This window comes from Macrotis lagotis, chromosome 2, assembly GCF_037893015.1.
Source record: "Macrotis lagotis isolate mMagLag1 chromosome 2, bilby.v1.9.chrom.fasta, whole genome shotgun sequence".
Classification (NCBI taxonomy): domain Eukaryota; kingdom Metazoa; phylum Chordata; class Mammalia; order Peramelemorphia; family Peramelidae; genus Macrotis; species Macrotis lagotis.
The window spans coordinates 331,208,412-331,235,611 of NC_133659.1; the positions used below are offsets into that span (position 1 = coordinate 331,208,412).

At 44.9% G+C, this 27,200-nt stretch overlaps 2 protein-coding genes across 7 annotated transcripts in view; both read right to left on the reverse strand.

Annotated features, from left to right (window-relative positions):
* DMC1 (DNA meiotic recombinase 1) overlaps positions 1-20,657 on the reverse strand; it is a 42,229-nt gene extending 21,572 nt beyond the window's left edge. The window contains exons 1-9 of the mRNA XM_074226935.1: positions 20,626-20,657; positions 16,204-16,290; positions 15,574-15,618; positions 12,599-12,745; positions 10,482-10,564; positions 8,047-8,099; positions 4,182-4,223; positions 1,897-1,969; positions 268-359 (exon numbers count right to left, since the gene is read on the reverse strand). Coding sequence (XP_074083036.1) covers positions 268-359; positions 1,897-1,969; positions 4,182-4,223; positions 8,047-8,099; positions 10,482-10,564; positions 12,599-12,745; positions 15,574-15,618; positions 16,204-16,260 — 592 coding nt within the window. The 5' untranslated portion in view covers positions 16,261-16,290; positions 20,626-20,657. The remainder of the gene's footprint in view (positions 1-267; positions 360-1,896; positions 1,970-4,181; positions 4,224-8,046; positions 8,100-10,481; positions 10,565-12,598; positions 12,746-15,573; positions 15,619-16,203; positions 16,291-20,625) is intronic.
* Positions 20,658-23,197: 2,540 nt separating this feature from the next.
* The window catches only part of FAM227A (family with sequence similarity 227 member A), a 33,109-nt gene continuing 29,106 nt past the window's right edge, over positions 23,198-27,200 (reverse strand). For 5 of the 6 annotated variants that reach the window (XM_074226939.1, XM_074226936.1, XM_074226940.1 and 2 more), the window contains 2 exons: positions 27,010-27,162; positions 26,599-26,734 (listed from right to left, as the gene is read on the reverse strand). In XM_074226939.1, coding sequence (XP_074083040.1) covers positions 26,638-26,734; positions 27,010-27,162 — 250 coding nt within the window. In that variant the 3' untranslated portion in view covers positions 26,599-26,637. Of the gene's footprint in view, positions 26,290-26,598; positions 26,735-27,009; positions 27,163-27,200 lie in introns of those variants that run through there. The other variant, XM_074226941.1, reaches the window with a different exon arrangement.

The following is a 27,200-nucleotide window of genomic DNA, read 5'->3' on the forward strand; positions in this document are numbered from 1 at the left end:
TGTGCCATCTATCCCTCCAGCTCCTCATTCTGTCTCCAGGGAATAAGCAGAAGCCCCCTTCTCACTCCTGGGGAGGGAAAGTAGGTATTATATAAAGAGGAGGGGATGAGGCTAGGGAAGCTTCCAGATTTGCTGGAGCAGGTCCCTGGATGGAGCCAAAGAACTCAGGACCAGCTTCATGGGCAGGATCTACCTGACCCCCCCAGAGAGGGGGAGTGCTTTGCTCATAGTCACACAGCTCATGCCCTGGGGAGATAAAGGTCTTACTGGTATAAGCGCGGGCATAGAGTACGTTGTCCAGGACAGCATCATGGTCTACATTGAAGCGGTCAGCAATGATTCGAAGACGGTCTGGACGGCTGGTCCGGGTCAGAATTAAGGAACAGGCAATTCAAGACAAAGCAAGGCAGAAAGGAAGGGACTTCCAGAGAGGCTGCTCAAGGTGGGAAGCAGGGGGTCGCCCATCTATCTGAGAGCTTGTCCAAGGTCACCCAGCTAAGTGTCAGAGGTGGGATTTGAATCTACTTCTCCTGCCTTTCCTGGTTAGGAGAAGTCCTTCTTCCTAGCATTTCTGTGGCATCTGTACTTCCCAGTTTGACATGTATAGCTACAAAGGACCCCAGAGACCATCAAATCTAACTCCCTGATTTTCCAGATTGGGAAACTGAGGCCTAAGGAAGGGAAATGACTCACACAGAGTTATTTACTACTAAGAAAGTGGCAGAAAATGACAGGGCTGGGATTCAGACTTGGGTTCCCTGTCCAACATTCTTGACATAGCTCCTCTTTTGAATTCTAGAGCTGGATGGCCCCTCAGGGTCCTCGAGACCAACCCCTCATTTTACAACTGAGGAAATCAAAGGTTCAAGTCATGCCAGGGGGGTCTACAGCAGAGCCAAGCTGCCAAACAAGGCCTCTGCCTGCCCCTGCCATGCGCTTCACAGCAAAAATAATCTAAAAAGATTAGACTCCCTGCATTCAATCAGGAAATGTTCTTGAAAACAACCTTGGAAGAACACCTGACAGGACAGATGCTGTTCTATATTAACCAGATCCTTCCATCAGGAATGTTGAAACTCCTCTGCTCTTGTCTCTCTGCTAATACCCATGAATAGAGACCCAACTGAAGGCTGGCAAAGTGGTGTGCAGGATCACATTTCTCCTCTGTAAAACATGGTGTTGGACAAGAAGGCCTCTGGGGGCCTATGACAGGACAAGGTTGGTGCCACACATGACCTTTCGCTGGCAAAACAGGGTAACTTATGGCTCTGATGTTCAAAACAGAGGCCCAGGACCTCTTTGGAAGGAGGAGGGGATGAGGCTAGGGAAGCTTCCACATTGGCTGGAGCAGGTAACTGGATGGGGCCAAAGAACTCAGGACCGGCTTCATGGGCAGTATCTACCTGATTGGATGCTGAGATCAGTTTTTGTCTGATTATTTTGGCTACATTGACAATGTAGTCCCATGGAGGGATGAAGCAGACAAGAAAGGATCTGGGAGGGCAAGGGCAGGTGAGGGGGTGGATTTTGGGGGGGTGAGGGGGACTTTGCTGCCCCTGATTTTCTAAAAGGTGAATGAGAGGGCCAAGAGGGCCAAGGCCTCTGAGGCAGTCACCAAAGGCCAGAGCCGAGAGCAGAGGGTCTCTTCCTGTACTCTTCCTTCTGTCATTGAAACACAAGTGTCCCAGGTTGAGAAGAGCTCATCCTTGGGGTACAGAGGGACTGGAGGCCATGGCCAGTGATCACATTCCTGCTGCTCTCTCCACTGTTATCTGTTTTCTGGAATGCATGGGAAGATTACCAGTCTGAGACATTTCCAACAAGATGCCCCCTTTCTTGGGGCATTCCTGCCCTCCTGAACTATACCACCAGTCCAGTAAACTATAAAAAGGCTACAAAGTATTTTCCGTATCGATGAAGATAACCTTTCCTCCTGGGTAGCCTCCAGCTCCTGGAAGTTGAGCTGTCACTGGAGAACAAGAGGAAACCAAGAACAAAGATGAATACTGGAAGATAGACTTGGAGCAAATTACACATAGAGAGTTTAATAGGAAACATGAGCTATATTTTGTAACCTCCTTAGGTTCACCAAGAACCTCCATCCCCTAGCTCCTCAGAGCAGGTCTCCTGTAAGGTGGCATCATCCTTGAGCCCTCAGATCCTTGGGTCCCAGAAGGGGTGGCTTACCCAACCTAGGTCTTTGGAATAGCCAAGTCATGACTGCCTACTTGTGAGTAATACTAGAGGCATAAAATCATGCCCTGTAATTGATTTAAATAGGGCAATCAATGCAGATCTGACTCAGTGGCACTGACTCAGTGCCATCCTGTTGAGGGGATGTTTAGGACCACCTTTCCTTTCACCAGTAGCCTTTGGAAGCCAGAAAACTGTCCTTCAGAGGCCAACTAGGGAATGTGCCTCTGGCCTTGGACAGGACAGTTCTCAGACAAGACATAGAGAGTCAGTCAAGGGATGATGATTAAAGCCTCTAGAGCCTGGGGGGAAGTGGGGGGCCTCCAGCAATCAGGGTCCTGCTACCCTCCCAGGAGACGTTAGTGGAGGACATCAAGATAGTGACTAAACCTGTGTTTGAATCAGTGAGGGAACTCCAGTGTGAAGACACACCCTCTTCTATTTTTTTTTCCATGACAATGGGATTAAGTGGCTTGCCCAAGGCCACACAGCTAGATGATTATTAAGTGTCTGAGGCCAGATTTGAATTTAGGTCCTCCTGACTCCAGGGTCAGTGTTCTGTCCATTGCACCATGTAACTGCCCCCATACTCCCTCTTCTAAAAAGGTTCTTCATCTTCTGAGTAATTTATAGTCTCAGAAAATTGTCATGGGACTCTGAGGAGTAAAATGACATACCCAAAGTCACCTAGTCAGTGTGTGTGAGAGGCAGAACTGGAACTCAGTTGCTGTGTGTTATTTAGTCAATTGGTCATGTCGGATGTTCTTGATCCCACTGAAAGTTTTCTTAACAGAAATACTGGAGGGTTTGCCATTTCCTTCTCCAGTTCATTTTACAGTTGAGGGAATTGAGGCAACCAGAGTGAAGTGACTTGCCAGGGTCACACAACTAAGAAGTACCTGAGGCCAGATTTGATCAGGACTTCTTGGCTAGCTCTAGCCAGCAGCACTCTATCCACCTAGTTGCCCTTAAGTCTCTGGGCCTCTCATAAAACTTCTACAGGTACCATTAGAATTTTAGCTTTTTGTAATAAATAAATTCCTAATGTCTTAATCACTAAGACGAAAGGAAATGATAAGCTTAGAAACCAAACTCTATTTGCTGAAAATAGAAATCATGCATTTTCCCCCAAACTAGCACCCTCTCCTAACTCTCCTGTCTCTACTAATGGCAACAGTCTCTGAGGTCAGAAACTTTTGATTCATAATTGGTATTTCCTATAGCTTCATTTTCCTCACAGTCAACCACAAAGTCCTATCAGTTTTTTTTCTCTGAAATACTTTGTCTTTCCCTTGTCTCATTTGTTCCAATCCTACTGTCTCTCCTGTCTAGATCCTGAAGATTTCCACCTGGATTATTCCAATAGCCTCCTAACTGGCCTCCCAGTTCTAGGCTTGGTTTCTTCAATTCGTTCTTTCTGCCCCTATCAGATTAATAATCTTTACAGACAATTTATGACTTCATTCTCCAGCTTAAAAATCTTACTTAAGTAGAGTACATTAGTATCTCTAATTTCATCACAATGAGCTCATCAAGGATGATGGCAGGAGTTGTAAACTAGATAGGGAGATCATTGAGGAAGAGAGGAGGAGAACATGGAGGTCAGATGACATCAGAGACAAGACTATGTACTTACTGGTTGAGGACCTTCATGACTCTCAGAGAGGAGAGATTGTTCAATAATGATGGCAAAGAACAGGTGTGGATATGGTTGTGGTGGGGAGACTGGGAGAAGGGAGAAAGAACACACTTATCCTTCCTCCCAGAAGCTATGAGAGCTATGAGAACTGGATCATTTCTTCTCCAGGTCTTTGGGAAGGTAGGGAGAAGAGGACTTGGGTGGGAGGAATCACCACGACTAGAGAAATTTACTAGAGATGTTGGACCATATTTTCTGAATCCAAAATGAGGATGCAATCTGACAAAGGATAGTGTTTTTGAAAAACCTTAAAATCAAGACTGTCCAGAGATGGCAGAAAGATACTTACCACAGAGGGTGTGAGAAAGTTGGGTTTTTCCTGTTCGAAATTCTGAAAGAGAGATTAATGAAAAATGAGTCTACTTTTTAAACCCTAGAAATTTTTGCCAAGAAAGATACCTGAAAATCTCCTCTGTTTCCATGTCTCTATCAACCCTCATTTAGCAAAGGCACAGGACCACAGGATTTTAGAGCTGAAGAGGACTTGAGAGATTATCTAATTTGATTTCAGAATTTTGCGAATTGAGAAAACTGAGTCCTTTGGAAAATCTGGAGTCAGAAAATCTGGATTCAAATACTGGTCTTGGAAACTATCTGCTTATTTTTGATATCACACTCTGAGGGTCTCAGTTTCTCATCTATAAAATGAAAGGTTAAAGTAAATGATCTCTAATCTTTCTGGCCCTAATTCCTATTCATCTATTTTTAAATAAATGACTTTTTTATGGTAATACACAGGATATAGCTCAGAGCAGACATTTATTGTTTGATATATAATCAGTCATGAGATTCTTAGGCCAAAGGGCAAGGCTTTTTTTGGTGACTTCTATGTACTTTCAGACTACTCTCCAAAAAGGGTCTATCAATTTGTAATTCCACTAGTTATGCATGAATGTGTCTATTGTTCCACTAGCATTGTTTGTCACTTCCCATTTTTTTTAATAGGATGGGTATGTAGGAAGAGTACAAAGTTATTTTAATTTCTCTGATTATTAATGAGATTATTACTGGTGTTGCTATATGGTAGCTAACATCTGACAGAATAGTCTCCAAGGAGAGAAAGGGAGAGACATGTAGAGAGTGTGAGCAGGCACTAGCATATAACCAAAGAGAAACTTCAAAAGACAGTGGTAAAAAAGATATATTTTAGATGGACAGAAAGTGAAAATAGTCCAAAGACAGAAAAGGAAGCCTGACAAGTTTCCCAAAAATCCTTTATAAATGGAGAAATGGTTGATCTTTGGAGCTGGAGAGAGGTGGAGGGGGATTGATAATAGGAGGGTTACTTGCAGGATTTAAAGTCCACACTCTGGATATTAGCTGGTGTTTGCCCAGGGGAAAAGCATTTGAATTAATAGGAACTTGTCTTAAAGAACCAAATGATATCCTAGGGACCAAAGGCTTTTGATCCATAAGGTATCAGTGGTTGAATGAAGTATTTTCCAAAGCTATGATAACGTATCATCCTTATTCCATCAGCTACAAGTCAAACTTACACATACTAAATAACATCGCAACCAAAAGACATGAAGTCAAGTCCCTGATCTAAGTCAAATTTAATGATTTAAAGCTAAATTTGATTTTGAGGCACAAGAACTCTGCTAGTCATCCAATCAACCTACTGTGATAGATGTCTCTCTGAAGTGATGAACAAACTTCTCTTTAATTCACTAAAATTCTAATGCAGACTTACAAAGATGTCTCACCCATTTGCTGTACTAGCTTCAAAATAAATTTCTAAAAATGTGTATGATTTGAATATATAAATTTATACAAGTGTTATTTAAAATGATTAAAAATAAACGTATATAATTTGTACGTATTATAAAAAAAAACAGCCATAAAAGATGTCATTGAGAAAATACATGATTGGGAAAAGAAGACAGTTATACAGAAAAGGTGAAAGACAGGAAGATAAACTGAGGGCTTGCTCCATGTTGCCTTGCTGATATTAGGAGAAGTTGAAGGAAACTCCCAGGACTTTGAGTGGAATGCAAATTTAGGGCATAAGAGATGCATAGGAGTAATAGGCAATGATGGGTTGAAGTCTATATGGTTGGATTCCCAAATTGATGAGATCATAGATCTAATTGAGTATTAGTGAGGTATAATTTTTTTCAGCTAATCATGTATAAGAATATATCCTCTTTTGTAAATTGTTCACTATTATTTTTTTTTTTGAGGCAGTCAGGATTGAGTGACTTGCCCAGGGTCACACAGCTAGAAAGTAAGGTTACATTTGAACTCAGGAAGATGAGTCTTCCAGATTCCAGGTCTGGCACTCTAACCATTGAACCACCTAGCATGCTTTTAGAGAATTACATATGATTAAGGAAAGACTCAGACCTATAGTCAATTATCTTCCAGAAGAATCTGAGAAAAAGATATTTTTTTCCAGGGAAATCAAATTTTTAAAAATGAAAAGACACTGAGGAAAATCATCTTTTCTTAAATAGCTGATAATGGCCTACCATTGCAAAGAGTTTACATTCTAATTATAACCAAGAATGACTCTCTTTTGTCCTAGACATATAGCAAAGGAGAATTCATTTCAGTTTCTTGCTTTGTAAATTCTTAAAGTGGATTTATTATTAAATATTATTGCTATAATATTTATTAAATATGATTTATTTTTTATGTCCAAGTTCTACTTGCACTTAATTCAACAAGTTGTTCTATAAACATTTAAGTAACCACCATGTTAGGCATGTTCAGTGAGAGTATTAATGCTGTTGGGATTATTGAGATTATTACTGGTGTTGCTATATGGTAGCTAACAGGTGACAGAGTAGGCTCCAAGGAGAGAAAGGGAAAGATATGGAGAGGGTGTGAGCAGGCAAACTTCAAAAAACAGCAGTAAAAGATGTCATTGAGAAAATACATGATAGAGCAGCCCTGTTTGTGGTGGCAAAGAACTGGAAATCAAGTAAATGTCCATCAATTGGGGAATGGCTCAGCAAACTGTGGTATATGTATGTCATGGAACACTACTGTTCTATTAGAAACCAGGAGGGACGGGAATTCAGGGAAGCCTGGAGGGATTTGCATGAACTGATGCTGAGTGAGACGAGCAAAACCAGAAAAACACTGTACACCCTAACAGCAACATGGGGGTGATATTCAACCTTCAAGGACTCCCTCATTCCATCAGTGCAACAGTCAGGGACAATTTGAGGCTGTCTTCAATGGAGAATACCAACTATATCCAGAGAAAGAATTGTGGTGTTTAAACAAAGACCAAGGACTATTACCTTTAATTTAAAAAAAAAACTTACCTTATTATGTAATTTTGCTATCTCTTATACTTCATTTTTTTTCCTTAAGGATATGATTTCTCTCTCATCACACTCAATTTAGATCAATGTATACCATGTAAACAATAAAAAGACTAACAGACTGCCTTCTGGTGTGGGGGGGAGTGTGATTAGGGCAAAAATTGTAAAATTCAAAATAAATAAATTTTTTAAAAAAGAAAACACATGGTGGAAAAAGAAGATAGTTATATGGAGAAGATGAAAGACAGGAAGACAAGAAGTTAAACTAAGGGCTTGCTCCACTCAGTGGAGGGGAGTGTTCAGCTTTGGGGAGAAAGAAGGAAAGAAGAGAGAAAGAAAGAAAGAAAGAAAAAGAAAGGAAGGAAGGCAGGAAGAGAGAAAGGAAGAAAAAGAAAGAGAGAGAGAGAGAGAGGGAAGGAAGGAGAGAAGAAAGGAAGAAGAAAAGGAGGGAGAGAAGGAAGGAGAGAGGGAGGGAAGTGAATGAAGGAGAACAAGAGAATGAGAGGAGAGAGGAGAGAGAGAGAGAGAGCCCCAGTCCCAGTCCCCACCTCCATAGGACCCTGGGAGTTTGCTGGCTCATTTTGGGGACCTCAACACTAGGGATTCAGGGGAGGCTTCATGGAGGTGATGCTTTTCATTCCATGTCTTAGGGGTAGTCCCTTCCAGCTCTGATATCCTTTGTCTATGGGCCCTTCTCTGCCATTCCACATTCTAAGAACCTTCCCAATTCAGATAGTTCGTGTTCAGTGATCCTTCTCAGTGAAGGCATTTTTCTGTTCTGAATTGGTTTCTCTTAGAATCTATTCTCTAGACCTTCTAGTCTTTTCTCCTCTCTTCTAAAGTCCCAGCTCAGTTATATCCAAATACTATTTCACTTACCCCCAAAAGCTTCTGTAATCGCCATGCTTTCAATTCCACCACCCAGCAGTTTACTGGAAACAGAGAGAAAGCAAATATTAGGCAGTAAGAGAAGCAGAGGGTCAGGCAATAAGGGGCAAGAGCTAAGCCCCTAGAGGTTGGCACATCCATGGGTGAGGGATGCCTTGGTTTCTTAGATCATGGGCCTTGTCTTGTATGGACAGGTAGATGAACAACTGTCCATAGGACCTGTGGTCATGCCTTCCAAACTACCAACAGGAGCCTATGGTGCACCCTCCTCTAGAAGTGTGGGAGTCAAGAGACTTGAAGCTGGACTTTCCAGTTGTCTGGAATTCAACTGCATGCTTCCAAAAGATGTTAAGGATTTTTAAAAATATGTATTCTAAAACTCTTGAGTCTGGGCTCTGGGCTTGGAGTGAAAAAGCCTAGGTTGAGAATTGGTGCTGCCACTCAATAGCTGAGAGATCTAGAGACCCAGTCCCTGTAATCTCTCTGAGCCTCTGCTTTCTTCTCTGGTAAAATGGGGATGATGAGGCTAGACTGTTTAGCTCCCCAGGTTATTAGGAGGTGCAACTGGAAAAAAGGAGACCAAACCCCTTGGATCAGGAAAGCATAATGACAATGGGATACTCCTGACAGACTAACATCAGTACTAAGTGACTTGGCCTCTCCAATCAAGTCAGAATCAGGCCCTTTTAGAGGGAAGAATCCAGTTGACACCTAAAAAAGGTGCCCTCTATGGCAAAAGCAGCCTTGAAAGACCACCAGGGAGGGGGAACCCCCCTGCAGAAGGCTACCTGCTCTACTTTTCAGTTGTTCTAATCATTAATAAGTTTCTCCCAACACCAAGTCTCAGTACCCCCTTTCAACTTTGACCTATTCTCCAATTCTGAGTTCAAACCAAGTCCTATAATAACTAGCATCACCATCTTCATAACTAGCGCTAACAATATCACTTTATGGTTTGAAAAGCAGCTAGGTGGTGCAGTGGCTAGAGCACCGGCCCTGGAGTCAGGAGGAGCTGAGTTCAAATGGGACCTCGGACACTTCATCATTACCTAGCTGGGTGGCCTTGGGCAAGCCACTTAACCCCACTGCCTTGCAAAACAAAAAAAGGCACTTAATAAATATTTCCGTTTGGTCCTCAGAGTAACCTGAGAGGGACGTACAATTATAATCTTCACTTTCCAGATGAGAAACCTGAAGCAAACAGAGGTTAAATAACTTGTCCAGGGTCCCAAAGTGAGGACGTGTCTGAGGCGGGATTTGACCTCAGATCTTCCTGACTCTAGGCCCAGTCCTCTGTACACCAAGCCCCCAACTGCCTCTAAGATTAAAAAGGGCAGCTGAGGCCTGTTGAAAGCAAAAAAAAAAAAGGAACAGGGCTCAGATTCTTTAAAGTGTGTTCTTTCAATCTATTAACTTATTTTAAAAGTTAAAGCCAAATTTCTTAAAACAATCCATTTAAAAACCTAGTCTCTATGAACTTTAAAGATCCCTTTGAGGGAAAAATCAACTTGATTTTTCCACAACTATTCCTGCTGTCTTTGGGGATCTTGGTTTCTGCTTCAATCTGTCTGAGATTTCTTTATAGCTTTGATGCCTGTTGAAAATACCCCCAGATCTTCTGTGTAAAGGTCATTTACAAAAGAAGCGGCTACCAATATTCAGAAGAAACCATAAAAATGGGAAAAGCCCCACATGTTCCAAAACATTCACAGCAGATCTTTTTATAGTGGCAAAGAATTGGAAATCTAGGAGACGCCCATCAGTAGGGGAATGGCTGAGCTAGCTGTGGAGTATGAATGCTATGGAGTATGACAGTTCTATGAGAAACCATGAGTGGTCAGGCTGTAGAGAAGCAGGCAATGAATTACAGGAACTGATGCAGAGTGAATGGAGCAGAACCAAGAGAACATTGTCCACAGTAACAACAACATTATGAGATGAGCAACCTTAAAGGATACAGTTCTTCTCAGTGGTCCAGAGAGCTAGGCCAACCCTAGAGGTTGGCTATGGACAATGCTATTCCCCAGCCAGAGGAAGGAAAACAAAACCAAAAAGACCCTACAGAATCTGAATGAACATTACATTCACTTTTTAAAAATTTCTCTTGTGTTTTTCTTTCCTATCTCATGATTTTCTTTTCTCCCAATTCCTCATACAGTAATCTGTAAACGTGTTAAAACAAATGTATATATACAATGTTCACCTAACTGTTCACCACTGAGGGAAGTTGGGAAGGGAGGATAGAAGCAAATTATGTAACTTATCATGTGGATGAATGTTGAAAATTTTTCATAACATGTCATTGGAAAAATAAAATAAAATATCAATTAAAAAAAAAGAAATGGCCACAAGACAGAGGAAAGGAAAGCCGTTCTGGTCCTCCTGAGACCAGGCCCTGCTCGGCTGGAAAGAAAGGAGAGGCGCACTCAAATTCCTGGCTTCCTGTGGTGACGTGGAAAACCATCTTCCGCTTCTCACTGTACTCAAAGGCAGTCAGGAACCCAGGCTCCTAGAAAAAGAAAAGAAAGGTTCAGAAAGACTGCCCTGGGCCCTAGGTTACTATCTGCTGTATCAAGAGGCCACAGCTGTTGGCCTCATTCACTCTAGCCATTCTACACCGTTTTTCAAAAGACAGAGAATCCCCAAATGTCCATCCTGAAAGGCAATAATGGGGGGACACAATCCGTTTGAACAATATTACACATGTGTAGACTAATCACAATTAACCAAGCCTTTCCTATGCTCTAATCTGGTATCTAGACCAGTGGCTGGTAATGTCTCTAGCCCTGGGAGATAGCACCACCCATCAGATGCTCCACAAAATAATGGGAGGTCAGGCAAAAAATAGAGAAGAGAAAGGGATAAACTGAAGAGCAACTAAGGATGAGAAAGAGACAGAGGCAGAGAGAGAAAAAGAAAGAAGGGGTAAGGGGAGAGAGAAGAGGAAGAAAAGAGAGAAAGATACAGAAAGATAGGGAGAGGATAGAGGGGAAGGGGAGAGAAAGAAGAAAATAAGAGGGAGAGAGTTGAGACAGATGGAGAGAAAGAGAAAAGGGAGAGGAGGGGGAGAGAAAGAGAGGAGAAAGGAAAAGAAAGAGACAGAGGAGAAAGGGAGAGAGAAGAGAAAGAAGACAGAGGGAGAAAGAACAAGGTGAACACGTGATTGTTACAGACTGCTTCCAACAAGTATCCCTTCTGCACCAGCTGTAACCATTAGAGTTTGCTTGTTTTCCCATAATTTTTTTTTGATGGTGGGGGAAGCAATCAAGGTTAAGTGATTTGCCCAGGGTCACACAACCAGTACATGTCTGAGACTGGACTTGAAGTGAGGTCCTTTTGAACCCCAGGCTGGTGCTCTATACACTACATCATCCAGTTGCCTTTTAGTGATTGCTTGTTGATTGGTTGATATTTTATTTACTATGGGTGGAACCAGGCTTTCAGAAAGGAGTTGATATCCCCCTGAAGCTTCAGCAATGCATACAGAGACTATGACTGGGATCTACAGAAGCTTCTCATCAGAGAACAGCTTGGGGAAAAAGGCTTCTATTTACAAACATTATTTCAGGAATGAATTATAAAAACAACAAAAATGACCATAAAGAATATTTATCAGGCACTTTAAAAAATATTTGCAAAGGATTGTTCCCATACAATCTCATTTGATCCTCCCAAACCCCTATTTTACAGATCAGGAAACTGAGACTGAGGGCATGTAGCAGAATCTGAAGAGGAAGAATCCAAATTAGCCCCACCTCTGTTATTCTAAGCCTGGAAGAAGTATGGTCTTCCAGATGTGGTGGGCAATAGGAAACCTCCTCAAACCTTGGTGCAATGATTAGAAAGAGAGCTGACCATGGGGCTAGGGAAGCTCAGGGCTGACCTTGGTTCCTGCTCCCAACCCCCTATACGACTCTGGGTCATTTCTGGGTCTTAGTTCCTTCTATATAATATTTTTTTTGGGGGGGGAATTGACTAGATAACCCCAAAGGGCCCTCTCAGTCCTAAATCTAGAACCTCTAGGCCTTGCTTTGGACTCCAGATAAATTAGTTGGTACCACTTACTCTTTGTGTGGCAGACTGTTACTCCTAACCATTCTAAAATAAGTGTAGTCTATATACAAGTGGAATTTCCCACACATTTAAATGGATCAGCCGCCTTTTTATAAGAATTTGATTAGCCTGGGATCACAGCAGAAAATGATAGAAAGGCTCATCCTGGGTCCTGTCAGTGGCAAAGGAGGCTTTGCCTTGGGGTACCTCCATTTGAAGGCCACATACTCCCTGCGGGCAGTGCCAGGCTCATCCTCAGAAGGCTTGGTTCTTCTCTCATGTCCCTGCCCGTCTCTCACCCTGGAATTTTCTGGCAGTATCCTCTCTCATGGAGTGAAGGTTGACTCTCCAGAGGACCACCACCCCATTCCTGGAGAGACTCTACCTGCAGCTGAGTTGCTTCTGCTCTCCCCCTCCCCAAAAGACTTGTTCCTTGTACAATGGGCCTGGGTCATACTGACTAAACCACCAAAGGCTGGGGCAGGCTTACGATGAGCTTGTTGGCCGCCTCTTTAATCTTGTCCACTTTGGCTTCAGAGAGGCCTTTGATGTTGCACAGAGCCCTTCTGGTGGTCATCTGGATGCCCTTGACCGTACAGATCCCTGCTGATTTCATTTTCTTGATATCAGCCACATTCTGGGAAGAGAAGAGTAGGCACAGCGTGCCAATGGAATGCCAGGCTGACCGGCTCCCTCAGCATGTTGTGAGCCTGCATGTGTGTCCATCCCTGCCCACTGTGCTGCCAGAATGCTCACTGTGCCCAGGTGGAACCCACCCACCATGCAGATTCAGATGGAGCTATCTGGAGAGAACCCACCTGCCAGGATGCCAAATGTTCCAGTTGTACCATGGCTCTTAAGGAATGTTTGTAGAAGCCTGGCCATGCACAGATCACTTAAAAGAGCAGCCTATCTTTGGAAAAGTGAGCAAACACATCTTCCCCATCACCTGATCACCCCCTTGGTTGAGTGCCTTCTTTTGGCAAAAGCTGTGGCCAATATGTTTAGTTTGCATTTTTGAAGAGAACTTTCTTTGTCCTTGAAAAAATGCTGCACTGCCAATGAGTCAGGATTTTTTCCTGAATATTGGAAGGAGCTGAAGACAAGTCTAAATCGGAAGGCTTCGATTCAATTCAACAATCAATTATTAAGCAACTACTGTATACAAAGGAGTAACGTTAGAGGTTAAGGATGACATCTGAGAATCTTCGCCTCCTATAAAGTAATGAGATGATAACTAACACACACACACACACACACACACACACAGAACTGTAACATAGACTATGATAAGTGTACTGAAAAGTGCTGTATGAAATTGGGGTACAGTCACTTCTTGCTAGTAGGATATCGGAAGACCTCTCCAAGGAACCTGTACCTGCCTGAGCCAGGTCAGGAAGGCGAGGGAAGATTCAACAGACAGAGCTGCTTTGGGAGGCTGCCAGGTGGGCAGGAATGGCAAGTAGCCCCCTCTGGCTGAAGTTTAGGGTATGTGAGAAGGAATATCATCAAGTGGGTCTGGGAGCTTGGGGACAGAGCATGAGAGTCCTCAAATGCCCACCTCGGTGAGCAGCATGAACTTCTTTTGGTTGGGAAGGGGGTGGGTGAAGTGATCAGAGGCCCACTGGTTAGGAAGATAACTTTGGTCTTAGGGTAAAGGATGGACTAGAGAGAGAAGAGTTTGGGGTTGTATTGGCTGTTGAGGAATTCCTTTGGTCTCTAACGTAACAGTGTCGTCCACTTCCCTTCTCTTTCCTATTTAGAGTTAACCCCAAGGTGTGCCCAGGAAACAGGAAGAAAGGGCCTGGAAAGTGAGAGAAAAGGGGAAGGATGAGAGAGAAAGATACAGAGACAGACACAGAGGGGGTAGGAGAGGCAGAGATAGAGCAGCAAGTAGTGGGAGAAGAGAAGGACAGTAGGACACTGTTCTCCTCTATAGGAGAGATGACCTAAAAAGATAAGACTCACTTTTGTCCCAGAGACTGATCATCCAAGAGGCAGCTCTCCAAAAACAGTTAAAGGTCAAGAACAAATATTTCTCAAAAAGCCACAGAAAAAACTGTGTGAAAACATCCTCCAGTCACTAATATGAAGAGACTATGAGATGAAAAGAGGCGAGGGACTTTGTCTTCTATCAAGTAGAAAGGGACAGGTGACAAACACCTGGCATGGCCCATATGAGAGGAGGGCTAGGGCAGCCAGGCACAGGATGACAAGCTCTTTGTGCAAGGTCTGTCTGTGCATACAAGTCTTGTATCTACTTTGGGATTCCTTCTCTGCACTCACTCAGCTGCCATTACCACCATCACCCTGGGACAGGCCTCCTCATCCCTTCTCGCCTGGACTCTCACAGAACCTCCTAAATGGTCTCCCTGCTTTTTCATATATGCCACCAGGAAGTCAGAAGCTTGGCCTAATTTATTCTCCTGGGCCAACTGAGTCTCCAGGCTGATTTCAGTTCTTTTGAAGGAAAACCCAGACGGCCTTCTATAAAGTAGGGTCTTCAAACAGTGCTCCACAGCACAGGTTAAAGTCAAAGACAGAAACAAGGGTCCAACACAGAACAAGATATTCAAAGTAGCATCAACACAGTAGAGCCAAGAACTGAGGTGGGCATTTATCAACTGGAGACTGGCTAGAAATTATGGTACATGAACACTATTAGAAAACTGATGTGGTAAGAAATCATTAGTCTGAGGAATTCAGAGAAGTTATTAGTAGAAATAAGAATTAGTAATAATAAGAAATTATTAGTCTGAGTAATTCAGAGAAAATGGAAGATTTGCCTGCACAGATGCTGAGCAAAGTCAACAGAGCCCAAAGACAATGATGCCCAATGATTTTAACAATGTAAATGAAAAGATTCCCCCAAGGAAAGATGGGCTCTGAGTGACTGAAAAACTAATGATGTTCATGGAGAATAGATCATGAACCACCGTTCTTTCTTCACAGCAGAGAAGTGGGGCCTACCAGGTCAGAAAGCTGTGTTCATTGCCCAATGTAGTCATTGCCTGGGATGTTTTTGCTTAATTATTCATTATCATTTTCCCTAAGGAGAAATCAAGCGAGGAGAGTGGGCAGGATCTGGGGCTTTCCCTCAGAAATGGCTGTGATGTAAAAACAAAATGCATCCCCAAAAGACAGTTTTAAAAATGTAATAATAAATAAAAGGCAAAGTAGACCAGGCATAGTGCTATGGCAGTAGGCACAACATCAAGAAGGCTACAGGTTTGAGAGAAAGGATCTTTTTCATATGCTCTCAAATGCCCTCAGACAGTGGGGAGTGATTGGTGTTCAGGACAATCTCTAACTCTCAGGTTCCCCCAAATAGTCCACTGTCCCCCAGCATCAGCTAGACACTTCACAAGCCACGGAACAGAACAGGACAGAACATCAATGAGATAAGTCACCCTGGACAGGGAGATAAAGGAGCAGAGTTTTGTGGTGAATCCCAGGTCTACTTACGATACCCTGCTTCTGTAACAGGTCAATGTCTTGAAACAAGGATTCCTAAAGGCAATGGGGCAAAAAGAGACAAAGTGGGTTATTCCTCTGTCCAAATAGATTTCATTTCTGTATTCAACATAGTCAACATTATGGGTCAAGTTACAAGTGACTCCAATACCCCCTCTATAGGCAGCTTAAGGGGAGGACAAATAAGGTTTCCCTTCTCTTCTGTTTTCTCAAGGATAAATACCCCTGCTCCAGTGATCTGCCTTACTTTTCCTTCTTTTTCTCTCTTCCTTCCCTCCTTCTTTCCTTCCAGTTGTTTCTCCTTCCTTTTTCTCCTTCTTTCTTTCCTTTCCTTCCTTTTATTCTTCCTGTTCCCTTTCTCCTTTCTTTCTTTTATCTTCCTTCAGTTTTTTTGTTTCTTTCTCTTTCCTCCCCTCCTTCCTTCCTCCCTCCCTTCCCTCCTTCCTTCCTTCCCCCCTCCCTCCCTTCCTTCCTTCCTCCTTCCCTTCCTCCCTCCCTCCCTTCCTTCCTTCCTCCTTCCCTTCTTCCCTCCCTTCCTGGCTTCCCTGCCTTCCTTCTTTCCTTCCTTTTCTATCTTAGAAGAATTTCTATCAACCAGGGACTCTTATGTTCTAAACTTACATCATCATCCTGGAATCCTTGTTCTTCCTGAACAACCTGGTCCTCCATGGCTTTCATGGTGGAAGGTCAGTGAGAAGTCAGTCAGTTCTGGAAAAAAAAAATATAGTATTAGGCATTAAACAGAGATCCAAACATGGCCCTTGGTAAGAATTGTAACTAAGCTTGGGCTACAGAGCTTTGTTCCAAGGAACAGAATTTGGAGAGTGCTAAAAACCATGTAGTACTTTAGGAGAAGAAATAATCCATCTTAAAACCTAGTTATCAAGAAGAATTAAAGAGGAAATTCCCATATTGTTCACTTCGTATCCTCCTGCAGAAGCCCTCAGACAAGTTGCCCTCTGTCTCAGTTCACCACACACTGCCTTTTCCTTTATTTGAAAACTGGGACATTTATCCATCTCTAGTCCTGGAGCAATGGTTCCCAACAATCTTTCCAAATTAATAACTCAAACAGAAAATAAAATTCCCTTTTGAATGGTAAAATACATATATTTTCTATTTAAAATGTTAAAGAAAATTAAACTAGAATTTTTCAAAAAACATAATAGTGGAATAACATAAAAATTTAAACTTAAAGAAAATGTAGCTAATAACAAAAATCATTAAAAAAAAAACACCAGATCCTTTTTGTTGGTATCAGCATTCCTGAGCAGCTTCGAGTCATTTCAAGCTTAGGTATTCCAAACTTTGCCTTTTGTGTATGACTTTTGTAGTTATCCCAAACCTTGTTTCATCTTCTGAACACGTCAGCAAAAGAGAACTCAAGTCCTGGAGTATCCATCCATCTAATTCTCTTTAAATAACTCCTTTATCTTTCTCATTTGAAACGATTCTTTTTCTTCCAAATTCCATTCTTGAACTTTCTATCCCTCTTGGACCAATTTCCCTCATAGAATTTGAAGTCATCCTTTCTGTGAACCCATTGAAATCTAGTCTAGGGACACCAGATTATTCCTTCTTTTCTTCTCTACAAAAAAAAATCCTAAAGAAGAGAGATCTCGGGGTGGCTGGGTGGCACAGTGGATAAAGCACCAGCCCTGGAGTCAGGAGTACCTGGGTTCAAATCCGGTCTCAAACACTTAATAATTACCTAGCTGTGTGGCCTTGGGCAAGCCACTTAACCCCATTTGCCTTGCAAAATCCTAAAAAAAATAAAAAAATAAAAAAAGAGAGCTCTCTTATCCACAGTTTCAACTCCCTTCTACTTCAACAGCTGGAATTGTAAAGAACTTTCTATTCATTTTCTCATTTAATCCTGAATCATAAACAATGCAGATAATTATTATTTGCATTTTACAAAGGAGGAAAATGAGGCCTCCAAAGGTAAGTGATCACAATGGTGGAGCCAAGATTTATGCCTGAATCTTTTGACTAGAGCCATTTTCCTCTATGTCACAGGACTTCATTCCTTCTGGTTGGTAAGAATCTGATCCAGAATGCAGTTCCTTCCATTGCTTCCTTCACCTTTTGAAGAGTGAAATGATAATACAAATTAAGAATTTGCTAATTGATGTTTTTAGCAGAGAAAAGGAGCTGGGGAAGAAGGATAATAGGAGTCCCTCACCACTACTCTATCCTACCAAGTCAGATTTGTGATCTACTTTTTCAGATTCTTGTCTGTCATCTTCCAAGAGGTCTACAATCTACTCCTAACAAAATATTCCTTCCATTTTTCTTTCATTAGACTTTACCCAGTGTTCTTCCATCAAGGTTTTACCCTTTGGAGTTCTGAGTTCCATTACATAAGCACAGCTTCTTAATATACAATACTATCCCATGGTCTTTTAAGAAAGGCAGTTTCTGTTGAAGAGGTATTGCCATGAACACCACTCCCCCCAAATCTCAGAGATATTTAGGAAGCAAATTTTGCCTCCTTGCTTTTAGGATTTCTAGGTCACCTTGCTTGTCACCCACACTTTGTACATTAGTGTTCAGACACCTAAGTCTTGTTGGTTTGGATATTGTCTCTTGTGAATAATAGGGCCTCTCGAGTTATTCTTCTTCTGTCATCTCCATTTCTTCCTACAACATATGTTTTGGCAGATACATGCAGGTAATCTGCTTCCATCCCTTTGCAGTTGAAAGCTCTTTAAAAAAACAAAACCGATTGGCAAGCTTCAGGCAAACAAAGCTTTATCAGCCTTCCTTAGGTGCATCCTATCCCTGGCTAAGAGCCTCTCCTGTCTCTATTTTAAGCCACAGTCAACAATCCAAATCTCATTCCAGGACACACCATCTTCTTAACCAGTTGTTCAGTTTCAAAATCCACCTTCCCCTTCTGAATTCCCAACTTTCCATTGGCAGCAGTGAGAAAATCACCGCCCGTAACCCTAAGGTAGTCATCCCCTGCCAGAACTGAATGCTTTCTAAGAACCTTCGTTTACCCTGATGTGAGGTTGATGTTGGTTCTTTGTTCACAAAGAAGACCACAACATCAGGGAGGTGATGCCATGACAAGCAAGTGAATTGGATTTTTTTTGGGGGGGGGAGGGCCTACGCAAAAACCAGTCTCCCTTTCTCCTCCCATAGTAGGGAGCCATTAACCTCTCTTCTTCCTTCTCCCTCACTCTATCCCTCTCTCCTGATACTGCCTATACATTCCTTAGAGCTGAAAAAGTTGTTTCTTCTTGAGAGACTGGCTCCCCTATTCTCTTCAAAGAAAGAGTCCAGCACCTGTTTATTGTTGTACAGTTTTGGTTTGTTTTTTTAGCCTGTCCAACTCTTTGTGACTCCATTTGGGGCTTTCTTGACAGAGATACTGGAGAGGATTGCCATTTTCTCCTTGTTCATTTTACCAATGAGGAAACTGAGGCAAATGAGGTTAGGTGACTTGCCCAAGGTCAGTCAGCTAGGAATTGTCTGAGGTCCAGTTTGAACTCAGATCTCCCTGACTCCAGACCCAGGGCTCTGTACACTACACCACCACCTAGCTGTCCCCACCTATTTATTATCTGGTGCCAAGTGGTTCCTGATCTTCCTTTCTCCTCTGGGATACATTCCTATATCCTTCAACTTCCATATCCAAGTCAGGATTCTCCTCTCCCTCTTTGTAATCTGAAATACTTCCCCGTTCTTTTAAGGAATACATCTGCATCCTAGACAACCCCCTATCCAAGGTATCTAAAATTTGCAGAAATTTTCCCAACTCTTTACTACCCAGATGACCAAGCCATCCTTGCTTGTGGTTATTTGGTGATGGGAAATGCCCAAATATACTGGATGTTCGATTCCTGAAGCATTCGTCTTGTCCTCCATGCTTGCTACAAGAGACACTCCTTGGCTCTTTGCCCCCTGTGTGCTTGCTGGGGAGCTCAGGAAACGGGGGCTTCTCTCTATGGGTAAAGTAGGCCATCTTTTGCCACATTTCTTACCTAGCCTTTAATGACTGAATGGGTGTTATCTCAGACAAACGGAGCTCAAAAAGGCCAAGGTCTCCCACTACATCCTGGGCCACCTCCAGTCAGCCTGATCCATACCTGGTCACTGGTCCCAGATGGTTCTCCAGAGGAGAAAGGTGAGACTGGCGACTTTGCACAGCACCCCCTCGCTTAAATCTAAATCACTTGCAAATCAAAACACCTCCTGATATCCTTAGTTCTCTTCAAGAAGAAGGAAGAATGGGGCGGCTAGGTGTCACAGTGGATAGAGCAGGAGGCCCCGAGTTCAAAGCCGACCTCAGACACTTCATGATGACCCAGCTGCGTGACCTATCAGGCAGCTGCGTCAGGATGAATTCCAAAGGGCCCCCCATCTCCACAGCCGCGGGTCACCTCGGGGCTCCCCCACACCGGCAGGGTCTGCGCCCTCCGTTGCACTGCGTGACACCGGCTCTAATTCCTTGCTGGTGGCATCTGCTCCCCGTCCCATCACTCCAACTCGCCCTGTCCAACTCCTTCCGGTCCCTTCCCGTCTCCCAAACCCCTTGAGGCCCGTCCAGGGCCCCCGTCCGGCCCTGCGGTCACCCAGGTCCACGAGTGCTGTCCCTCACCTCCCTGCGGTCCCAGGGTGGAAGGCAGCACCCAGATCCCGCCATTTCTACCCGCGCCCCGGCCGGCTGAGGCGCCTTGGCAAGCCCGGCTGCCCTGGGCCCCCGACGGCCCCTCGTGCCCGGCCCCGCTCCGGCCCCGCTGCGCCACCTCCCCGCCTTGCCAGGCCTGGAAGGTCCCCCGAAAGCTCCACTCTTTTCCTGGCCCTGCAAAAAGGGGCGCTGGGCGCACCCGCGGATTCCGCTCACCGGCAGCGGCCGGAGGGGCCCGTCCGCGGCCCGGGGCGCCGCTGCTTGCCGGCCTTCCGCCGGGCCGGGGTCCGGGAGGGCGCCCCCCGCCCCCCAAGGCCCGGGCTCGAGGCTCCTGGATCTGCGCCCCCTCCCCGCCCCCCAAGTCCTCCCCGCCCCCCCCGCCCCCCGGGGGCTCCCAGGCCCACCCCAGGCTGCAGAGGCTTCGCGGGAGGCGGCGGCGCGCGCGCGCGCGGCGGCGGGAAGGGGGAGGGGCGGGGCCTGTGGTGGGGGCGGGGCGACGGAGGGGAGGAGCCTTGGTGGGGCGGGGCATGTGGCGGGGGCGGAGCCTCGTGGGGGCGGGGCGAAGGAGGGGGAGGGGCGCTGAGGGCTTCAGTGGGGGTGCAGGAGGGAGGGGCACAAGCGTCAAGGACCTGGCCGGGAAGAGGGGCCTTGTGGAGAAGCGGGGTGATATGAGGGAGGGTCCCCCGGAGGGTCCCCCCATCCTCCCTCACTCAGCTTCATCTAAGGCTCCCACTTCCCAGGTGGCCCCTCCCACCTGGTGACTCCCCCACGGCCTAGCTCCCTCTCCCTACTGAGACACCCCAAAGTTGTGCTGCCCAGCGGAGGCATCCAGATCTCAAGGACCAAAAAGGGCAAGCTTTCTTGCCATCTCGACTGCCAGGGGCTCCCCCTTGCCACCTCTCGTTTAGAAGCATCATTTGAAAGGGTGCAAGGGGGGCAGCTAGGTGGCCTAGTGGATAAAGCACCGGCCTTGGCGTCAGGAGGACCTGGGTTCAAATCCGGCCTCAGACACTTCATAATGACCTAGCTGTGTGGCCTTGGGCAAGCCACTTAACCCCATTTGCCTTGCAAAAACCTAAAAAAAAAAAACCAAAAGGGTGCAAGGGCATCATTGTGGATGCCAGTTCATGCCCACCTTGGGCACGAAGAAGACCCGGAAGACCCTGAGACCTGGGACAAGGCCGCCTTTCTCTTAACCATTTTGATGGACTAAATCATGTAAAACCCCACAGCAGCATCTGGTAGTTCACAAGAACGTTTATTCCGGTGGATCCTGGAGAATGCCAGCCAGCGGCTTCTACAGCGCTTCAAGCCACCTCCAGGAGGAAACCACCTGTGGCCACAGATGCCTTGATTTACACAATGCGTGGAAAGGAGAATTAACCTCCATCCAGGATCTCTCACCTGAAATAATTACAGTCAGTTTTGGTCAGCATTACAAAGGATAAACCAACAATGTCCCAGAGAGCTGTGCCAAAGACATCTCAAGACAGCGTGGGGGAACCTCCTGGTCTTTCATTTTCCCCTTGGCCGGCACTCTCAAAATCCTAGTCTATGTTGGCAAACCCTTGACTCCTCCATTCTAACCCTTCTCCTCCCCATCTTAACCCCTTGGTGAACCAATTCAGCTCTACATGGTCCTCCTTTCTTGATGGATTCACCCTATTTTGAGGTTGCCCCACCAAACTTTAGCCTTGGATCACTCTTACACATGCTGTGGGACAAAGATGGAGAAAATCCCACCACCATTCCAACGGGGCCACTAAAAGCTGATGCTGTCTAACCTCAACAGGGCTCTCACTGCCGCTAGGCTCCCCAACTCTACTGTCTTCATGAATCCACTCTTCCTCCCTCTAGTAATTCTTCCAAAACTTCTCATTCCTCCTGAAACCTCCTAAGACTCCCTCTCTCCTCCTGCTTGGAGGTCATTTGTCAGGCTCTTCCTCTCTTCTCCTATTATGAGGGCCCTTTGTCACTCTTTCCTCTTCTCCTGTCTCATAGGATGAGGTGGCCTAACCTCTCTACATGGCTAACCCATCCCCTTCCATCCTTGCTCCTCCAGTAGCCCCTCTGTCATCCCCATTCTGTCCCTTTAGTGCTCAAAGTGACAGGAAGAGTGAGTGGGACCACAGAGAAGTTCATAGATGTACCCCCGCCCCAGAAACAATGACAGAGATGATCTGAAAACTGGAGAGCCAGGGGCTGGGGTACTCATGGGATGACAGGAAGAACAGAGGGGAGAGCATGAACATGACCAGGTTCTACCTGAATGAGGGAGTGGGCCAGGTGTGGGAGCCACCAACCAGGACCAATCCCCAAGTTGGAAGTTCCAGAGATAAAAGGGTTAAAACCTTCCAAGCATGATCTTTTAATTCAAGTCAACAGAGAGATTATCTAGTGGGAACAAAACAAGCCTGGAGAAGGCAAAGAATATTTTTTATGGCAACATAGATATTTCTATTGACCCAGTGCCAGCTGGCTTAGTAGTGAGTAATGAAGTCAAACATCATTTTTCCCCTTCCAAAACCTCTCACCCAGGGCCTTGCATAGGCACAAGTACTCCATAAATATTTGCTGATTTTTCGAGAAGATAGCTGGCTTGAATTCTTCCTTCCTTCCTTTCCAATCAGAGTCTCAGAATTGGAAGGGATATCATAGGTCACATCCAACCTGTATTGAATCTCTGCTGCATCATTCCTAGCAAATGACTTACCCCATCTCTCCTTGAAGAGGCTCAGTGATGGAAACTCATGACCTCATGAGGGAGACTGTTAGATTGCTCTAGTTAATATGAAGGTTTTCTTTATATTAAACTAAAATGCTCTTCTTACAAACTTTTACCCGTTACTCTTAGTCCTATCTGTTGAGGCCAAGCAAAATAAATATAATCTTTAATTTAACAGAAATAAAAATTGTCATGGGGATAAATTGGAAAACATTTGGATTCAAAAACAACTATAAGGTAAGATTATTTTCTGAACAAATCTGATCCCCAGAGAAAGTGAATACAACCTTAGATTATGTTAAGAAAAAGCATGAAGCAGTCTGCTTGCCCAGTAAATACAAGGATAAAGCAAGGATTCCTACTCTCCTTGCTATTATTTGACATAGTTCCAGAAATGCTAGCAATATGACCTTGTATTATTTGTGTATTTGTATTTGTTGATTAAATTCACAACAAAAAAGAAAATAGTTTAGAAGTTCATTAAAAAAAAGCACATGGATCCCTTCTCTTGTTAGAGTATCTGAAGCCAGGCTTTGGGGAATGGGTGACATAAGCCCCAGCTGCAGTGTGTCCTGGAAGCAGGAGCCTGGACTGGGGAGGCAAGACTAGGGCCCGAGGGAAGAGGAGGAAACAGGCCTCTTTTGGTTTTCTGTGGGGTTTTCTTGACATTACCTTCCTATTCTTTTTTCTTTTACCTAAATTTGATACATTTCCTATTGTTTTGAGGTGCTAAGGGTGAAATGGCTTACACATAACCTCTCATCAATCTTACAGTTTATTATATTATAAAATCACACAAACAAAATCAATGCAGCTGGAATGAGAAGGAAAGATACAGATGAGGGGAAACACCTTTGATAAAAGTCTAACAATTAAAACCTACAGAAAATTAACACAATTTACATGATTAAAAGTTGTTCCCTGAAAGAAAAGTAGTTAAAGAATATGAACAGTTTACAAAAGAAAAAAATACACAAAATATTAAATATTTGAATAAATATTCAAACTTACAAATAATAATAGAACTGTAAATTAAAACAAAAGATTACCCCATGCTTATCAAAATGTCAGGAGAGTGAAAGATAGGAAAATTCCATCTTGGAAATCTATGAAGAAGACAGCTAGACTTTGCCATCGCTGGTAGGATCAAGATTGGTCCAACCTTCTGGAAAGTACTTGGGAAACATTCATGAAAATTCAACTGAGGTTAAGGGATCAAAGGTTCAAAAACAAGGCAGTCCTTGCCTTTGGGGAGCTTCTGGTCTACAGAGGGATGCAACCCACACAAATGGGGGTACAAGAAGAGTTGAGGAGGTTTCTCCTAAGAGGCAACAGAGGGTGAAGCCTTAGGGGAAGCTAAGCTTCTGAGAGAGAGGAGGTATAGAATCCAGAGATGGAATTTGTGTTTGGGGAATGTCCAGACGTGGGAAGTGGAATATTAAATGTAGAGCATGGCTAATACTCCAGTTTAGGGAAAATACAAGAGGTTGTGAGGAGTTGGAAAAGATGAATCCCGGTTCCTAAGAGTCTGTATCTGATCACTTGGCAGGCCAAGCTGAATGAGGGCTTTGGGCAGGTGGAGTGACCAAGTCACTCAGTGCCTTAGGAAGATTATTTTGACAGCTGGATGACCTGGAGAGGGGGTAGAGTCTGTAAGAAAGGATATGGCAATAATCCAGGGGAGAGGAGAGGAGAGGAAGGGCTGGAGCACCAGTGGGAAGTCCTGGAAGTCTGGCAGTGCAAGAGAGGGGACATGCGAGACCCTGGCTTGAGTAGAAGAGAGAGGATATGATTGTTGGGGATGACTCCTCCTGGAGCAGACAGGAGGGGATGGGACCAGGACACAGGAAGGACTAGTACTTCCTCACAGACTTGAGAATGAGGGGTTCTGAGGGACACGAGAGGAGGTACAAGGGGGAGTGCACATCAGCTGGCTTCTGAGGCCTCCATGCAGCAAAAATTAGAGCTGGAGGCAGCTTGGGGGCTTGAAGACTGCTGAGGGAAGATTGGGAGAAAGGCAACCTAGGAGGATCACATGTTCTTCTGCGCAGCAGTGAGGACCCATTTAGACTGGAGACCCCAGCAAGTCAGGATGGTGGAGGCTGGGGGGGGGGTGTCCAGGGCTGAGACCTAGCACACCCCTAATAGGTGAGGGCAACAGGCACAGAGAATAGCAAGAGTTGGTGGTCAAGACTGAAGACAGGAAAAGAAGCCCAGAGCAAGGTGGTGAACCTCAAGAATAAAGATAGAGAATAGGTTTGGAAGGAGTGAGGCAGAGGGAGAGACAGATGAATGGGAACTTTTCAAGAGAGAATTATGCAGGCCGCCTAGCTCTGAAGGATGACACCCATCCCCAGGATGGGTGAGGGAGAGTGAAGTGGGAGGGGAGGGAAGAGTAGCCCAGGGAATGCATAACAACAGGCTCGATGCCATTGAATGTAGAGATGCTGCCAGGAGGTGTATATCCAGAAAAGCCCCTTGTGCAAATCAATGTCCATAACAGCATATGTGAGAACAAAGCATATGCCCCACCAACAGTGGAACAAAGAGCACATTGTGTAATGTCATGGATCGCCATCCCAAAAAGGAAGAATCTGGGTGCATGGGATGGCTGAAGACAGGAAGGTGGAGAGAGCTGAGGAAGCCCCAATTCCCAGGGTCTTGAAGTTAGCACTAACAGGGTCAACAGATGCCCCCCTTTCTTTTCTGTTACCAGCTGCTAAATTAGAACAACAGAGCATGCCCAATGTCTCCAGTGGTTTCAGGATCTGCATTTTGTCATGGCTTCCCTGGCCTGCTGAGTGGTGCCTAGCTATCCACAGACAGTGTCAAGGAAAACTGTGGATTCTTTCAGAAGGATGAGCTGGAGAGGAGAGAGGAGGGGGTCAGGTCCGAGGTAACACAAGGAAAAGATGGGTTTGAGAAGGAAGATAATAGGTTCTCTTTGGAATCTCTGGAATTTTAAAATAAATACTCTGAAATGGGGCCTGAGCTCATCATATCTCAGAAGAGGGAACTCTGCCCATGCTCCCAAAGCCCCTGCCCCCTGCTCCCCCACCCCTGGACGCAGTCTCTGGCTTTGGTTCACCTCTATTGACCTGGGAGGCCAACTTTTAATGTTCTTGGCTTAAGGAACAGGGAAGGGTTGGTACCACTTAACTCCTAGGCCTCAGCCTAACTTTTCATCTTCACAGCAGGGTTGGATGCGCAGGCCTGTAGGGAGTTCATCTGTCAGATCCTTCCAAATTAATTGGAATGTTCCTCCTGAGAAACCGGAAGGGGGACGAAATACCGATTCATCTTCTTCTTTGCTAATCTGTCTGCATTGACTTCTTTCATTTTTCTGGTGTGAGGACAAAAAAAAAAAAACAAATCCAAACTGTAGACTCTATTTATCAGTTGAGGGAGAAATATAGTTTAATTTGCCAGTTGGCAGTCACATCCATGGCTTTGTCTTTGGCCCCGAAGGACAATGCTGGGCAGAGAGCAGGCCTCACTCCTCACAGACTTCCCTAGACCAGGCCGAATTCCAAGAGGGCTCCCTCCTCACCAACCCCCACCCCCAGCCCTGCCCCCAGACGGCAAGCCCCTCTGAGGCAGGCACTCTCTATTTTCAAAGGTTATGTTCTCAGGAGCAGTGCCTTCAACTTACTAAATAGTTACTGAATCGAACTCATGTCCAAAACCAAGCTCATCTTTCTGTTCTTGAAAACCTGCTCAGACTTTCTCCTCTCGAAGGCATCGCCACTTGCCTGGTATCGCCCATGGATGTCAGCTTCTCGGTCACTCTGTATGACCAACCAGGAACCAGCTGTCCCCATCCATTTCACCTCCCAGTTCCTCTGCCCCATCCCTTCTCTCGATGCCTGCCTACCCACCTGGCATCCTCTCCCACTAACCCATCCCTCAAACAGCCAGGTGGGCAACTTGGCCCAAGTTGCTGTGTCTGAGAATAGGGGTTGGGCTCTGGGTGAAGATTCCTGTGGTTCTGACCCTGGGATTGAAGGTCAACTCTCCCCCCACTCACTGCCCACTGCCCCTCTGGGACCCACCCCTGGGGTACCTGATGAATTCGGTCTGCAGATCCTTCTGCTTCTGGTCAAATACCCTCCACTCCCTATAGTGGATCTTACGTAAGTACTTGGTGTCCTTGTTCAGTTTTATGATGTTTGTTTTGACCTGCTGGATCACATCTCTATAGGTTGATGTGCCCTCAGTGGTTTGGATCATAAAGGAAAACACTCAAATACTTGA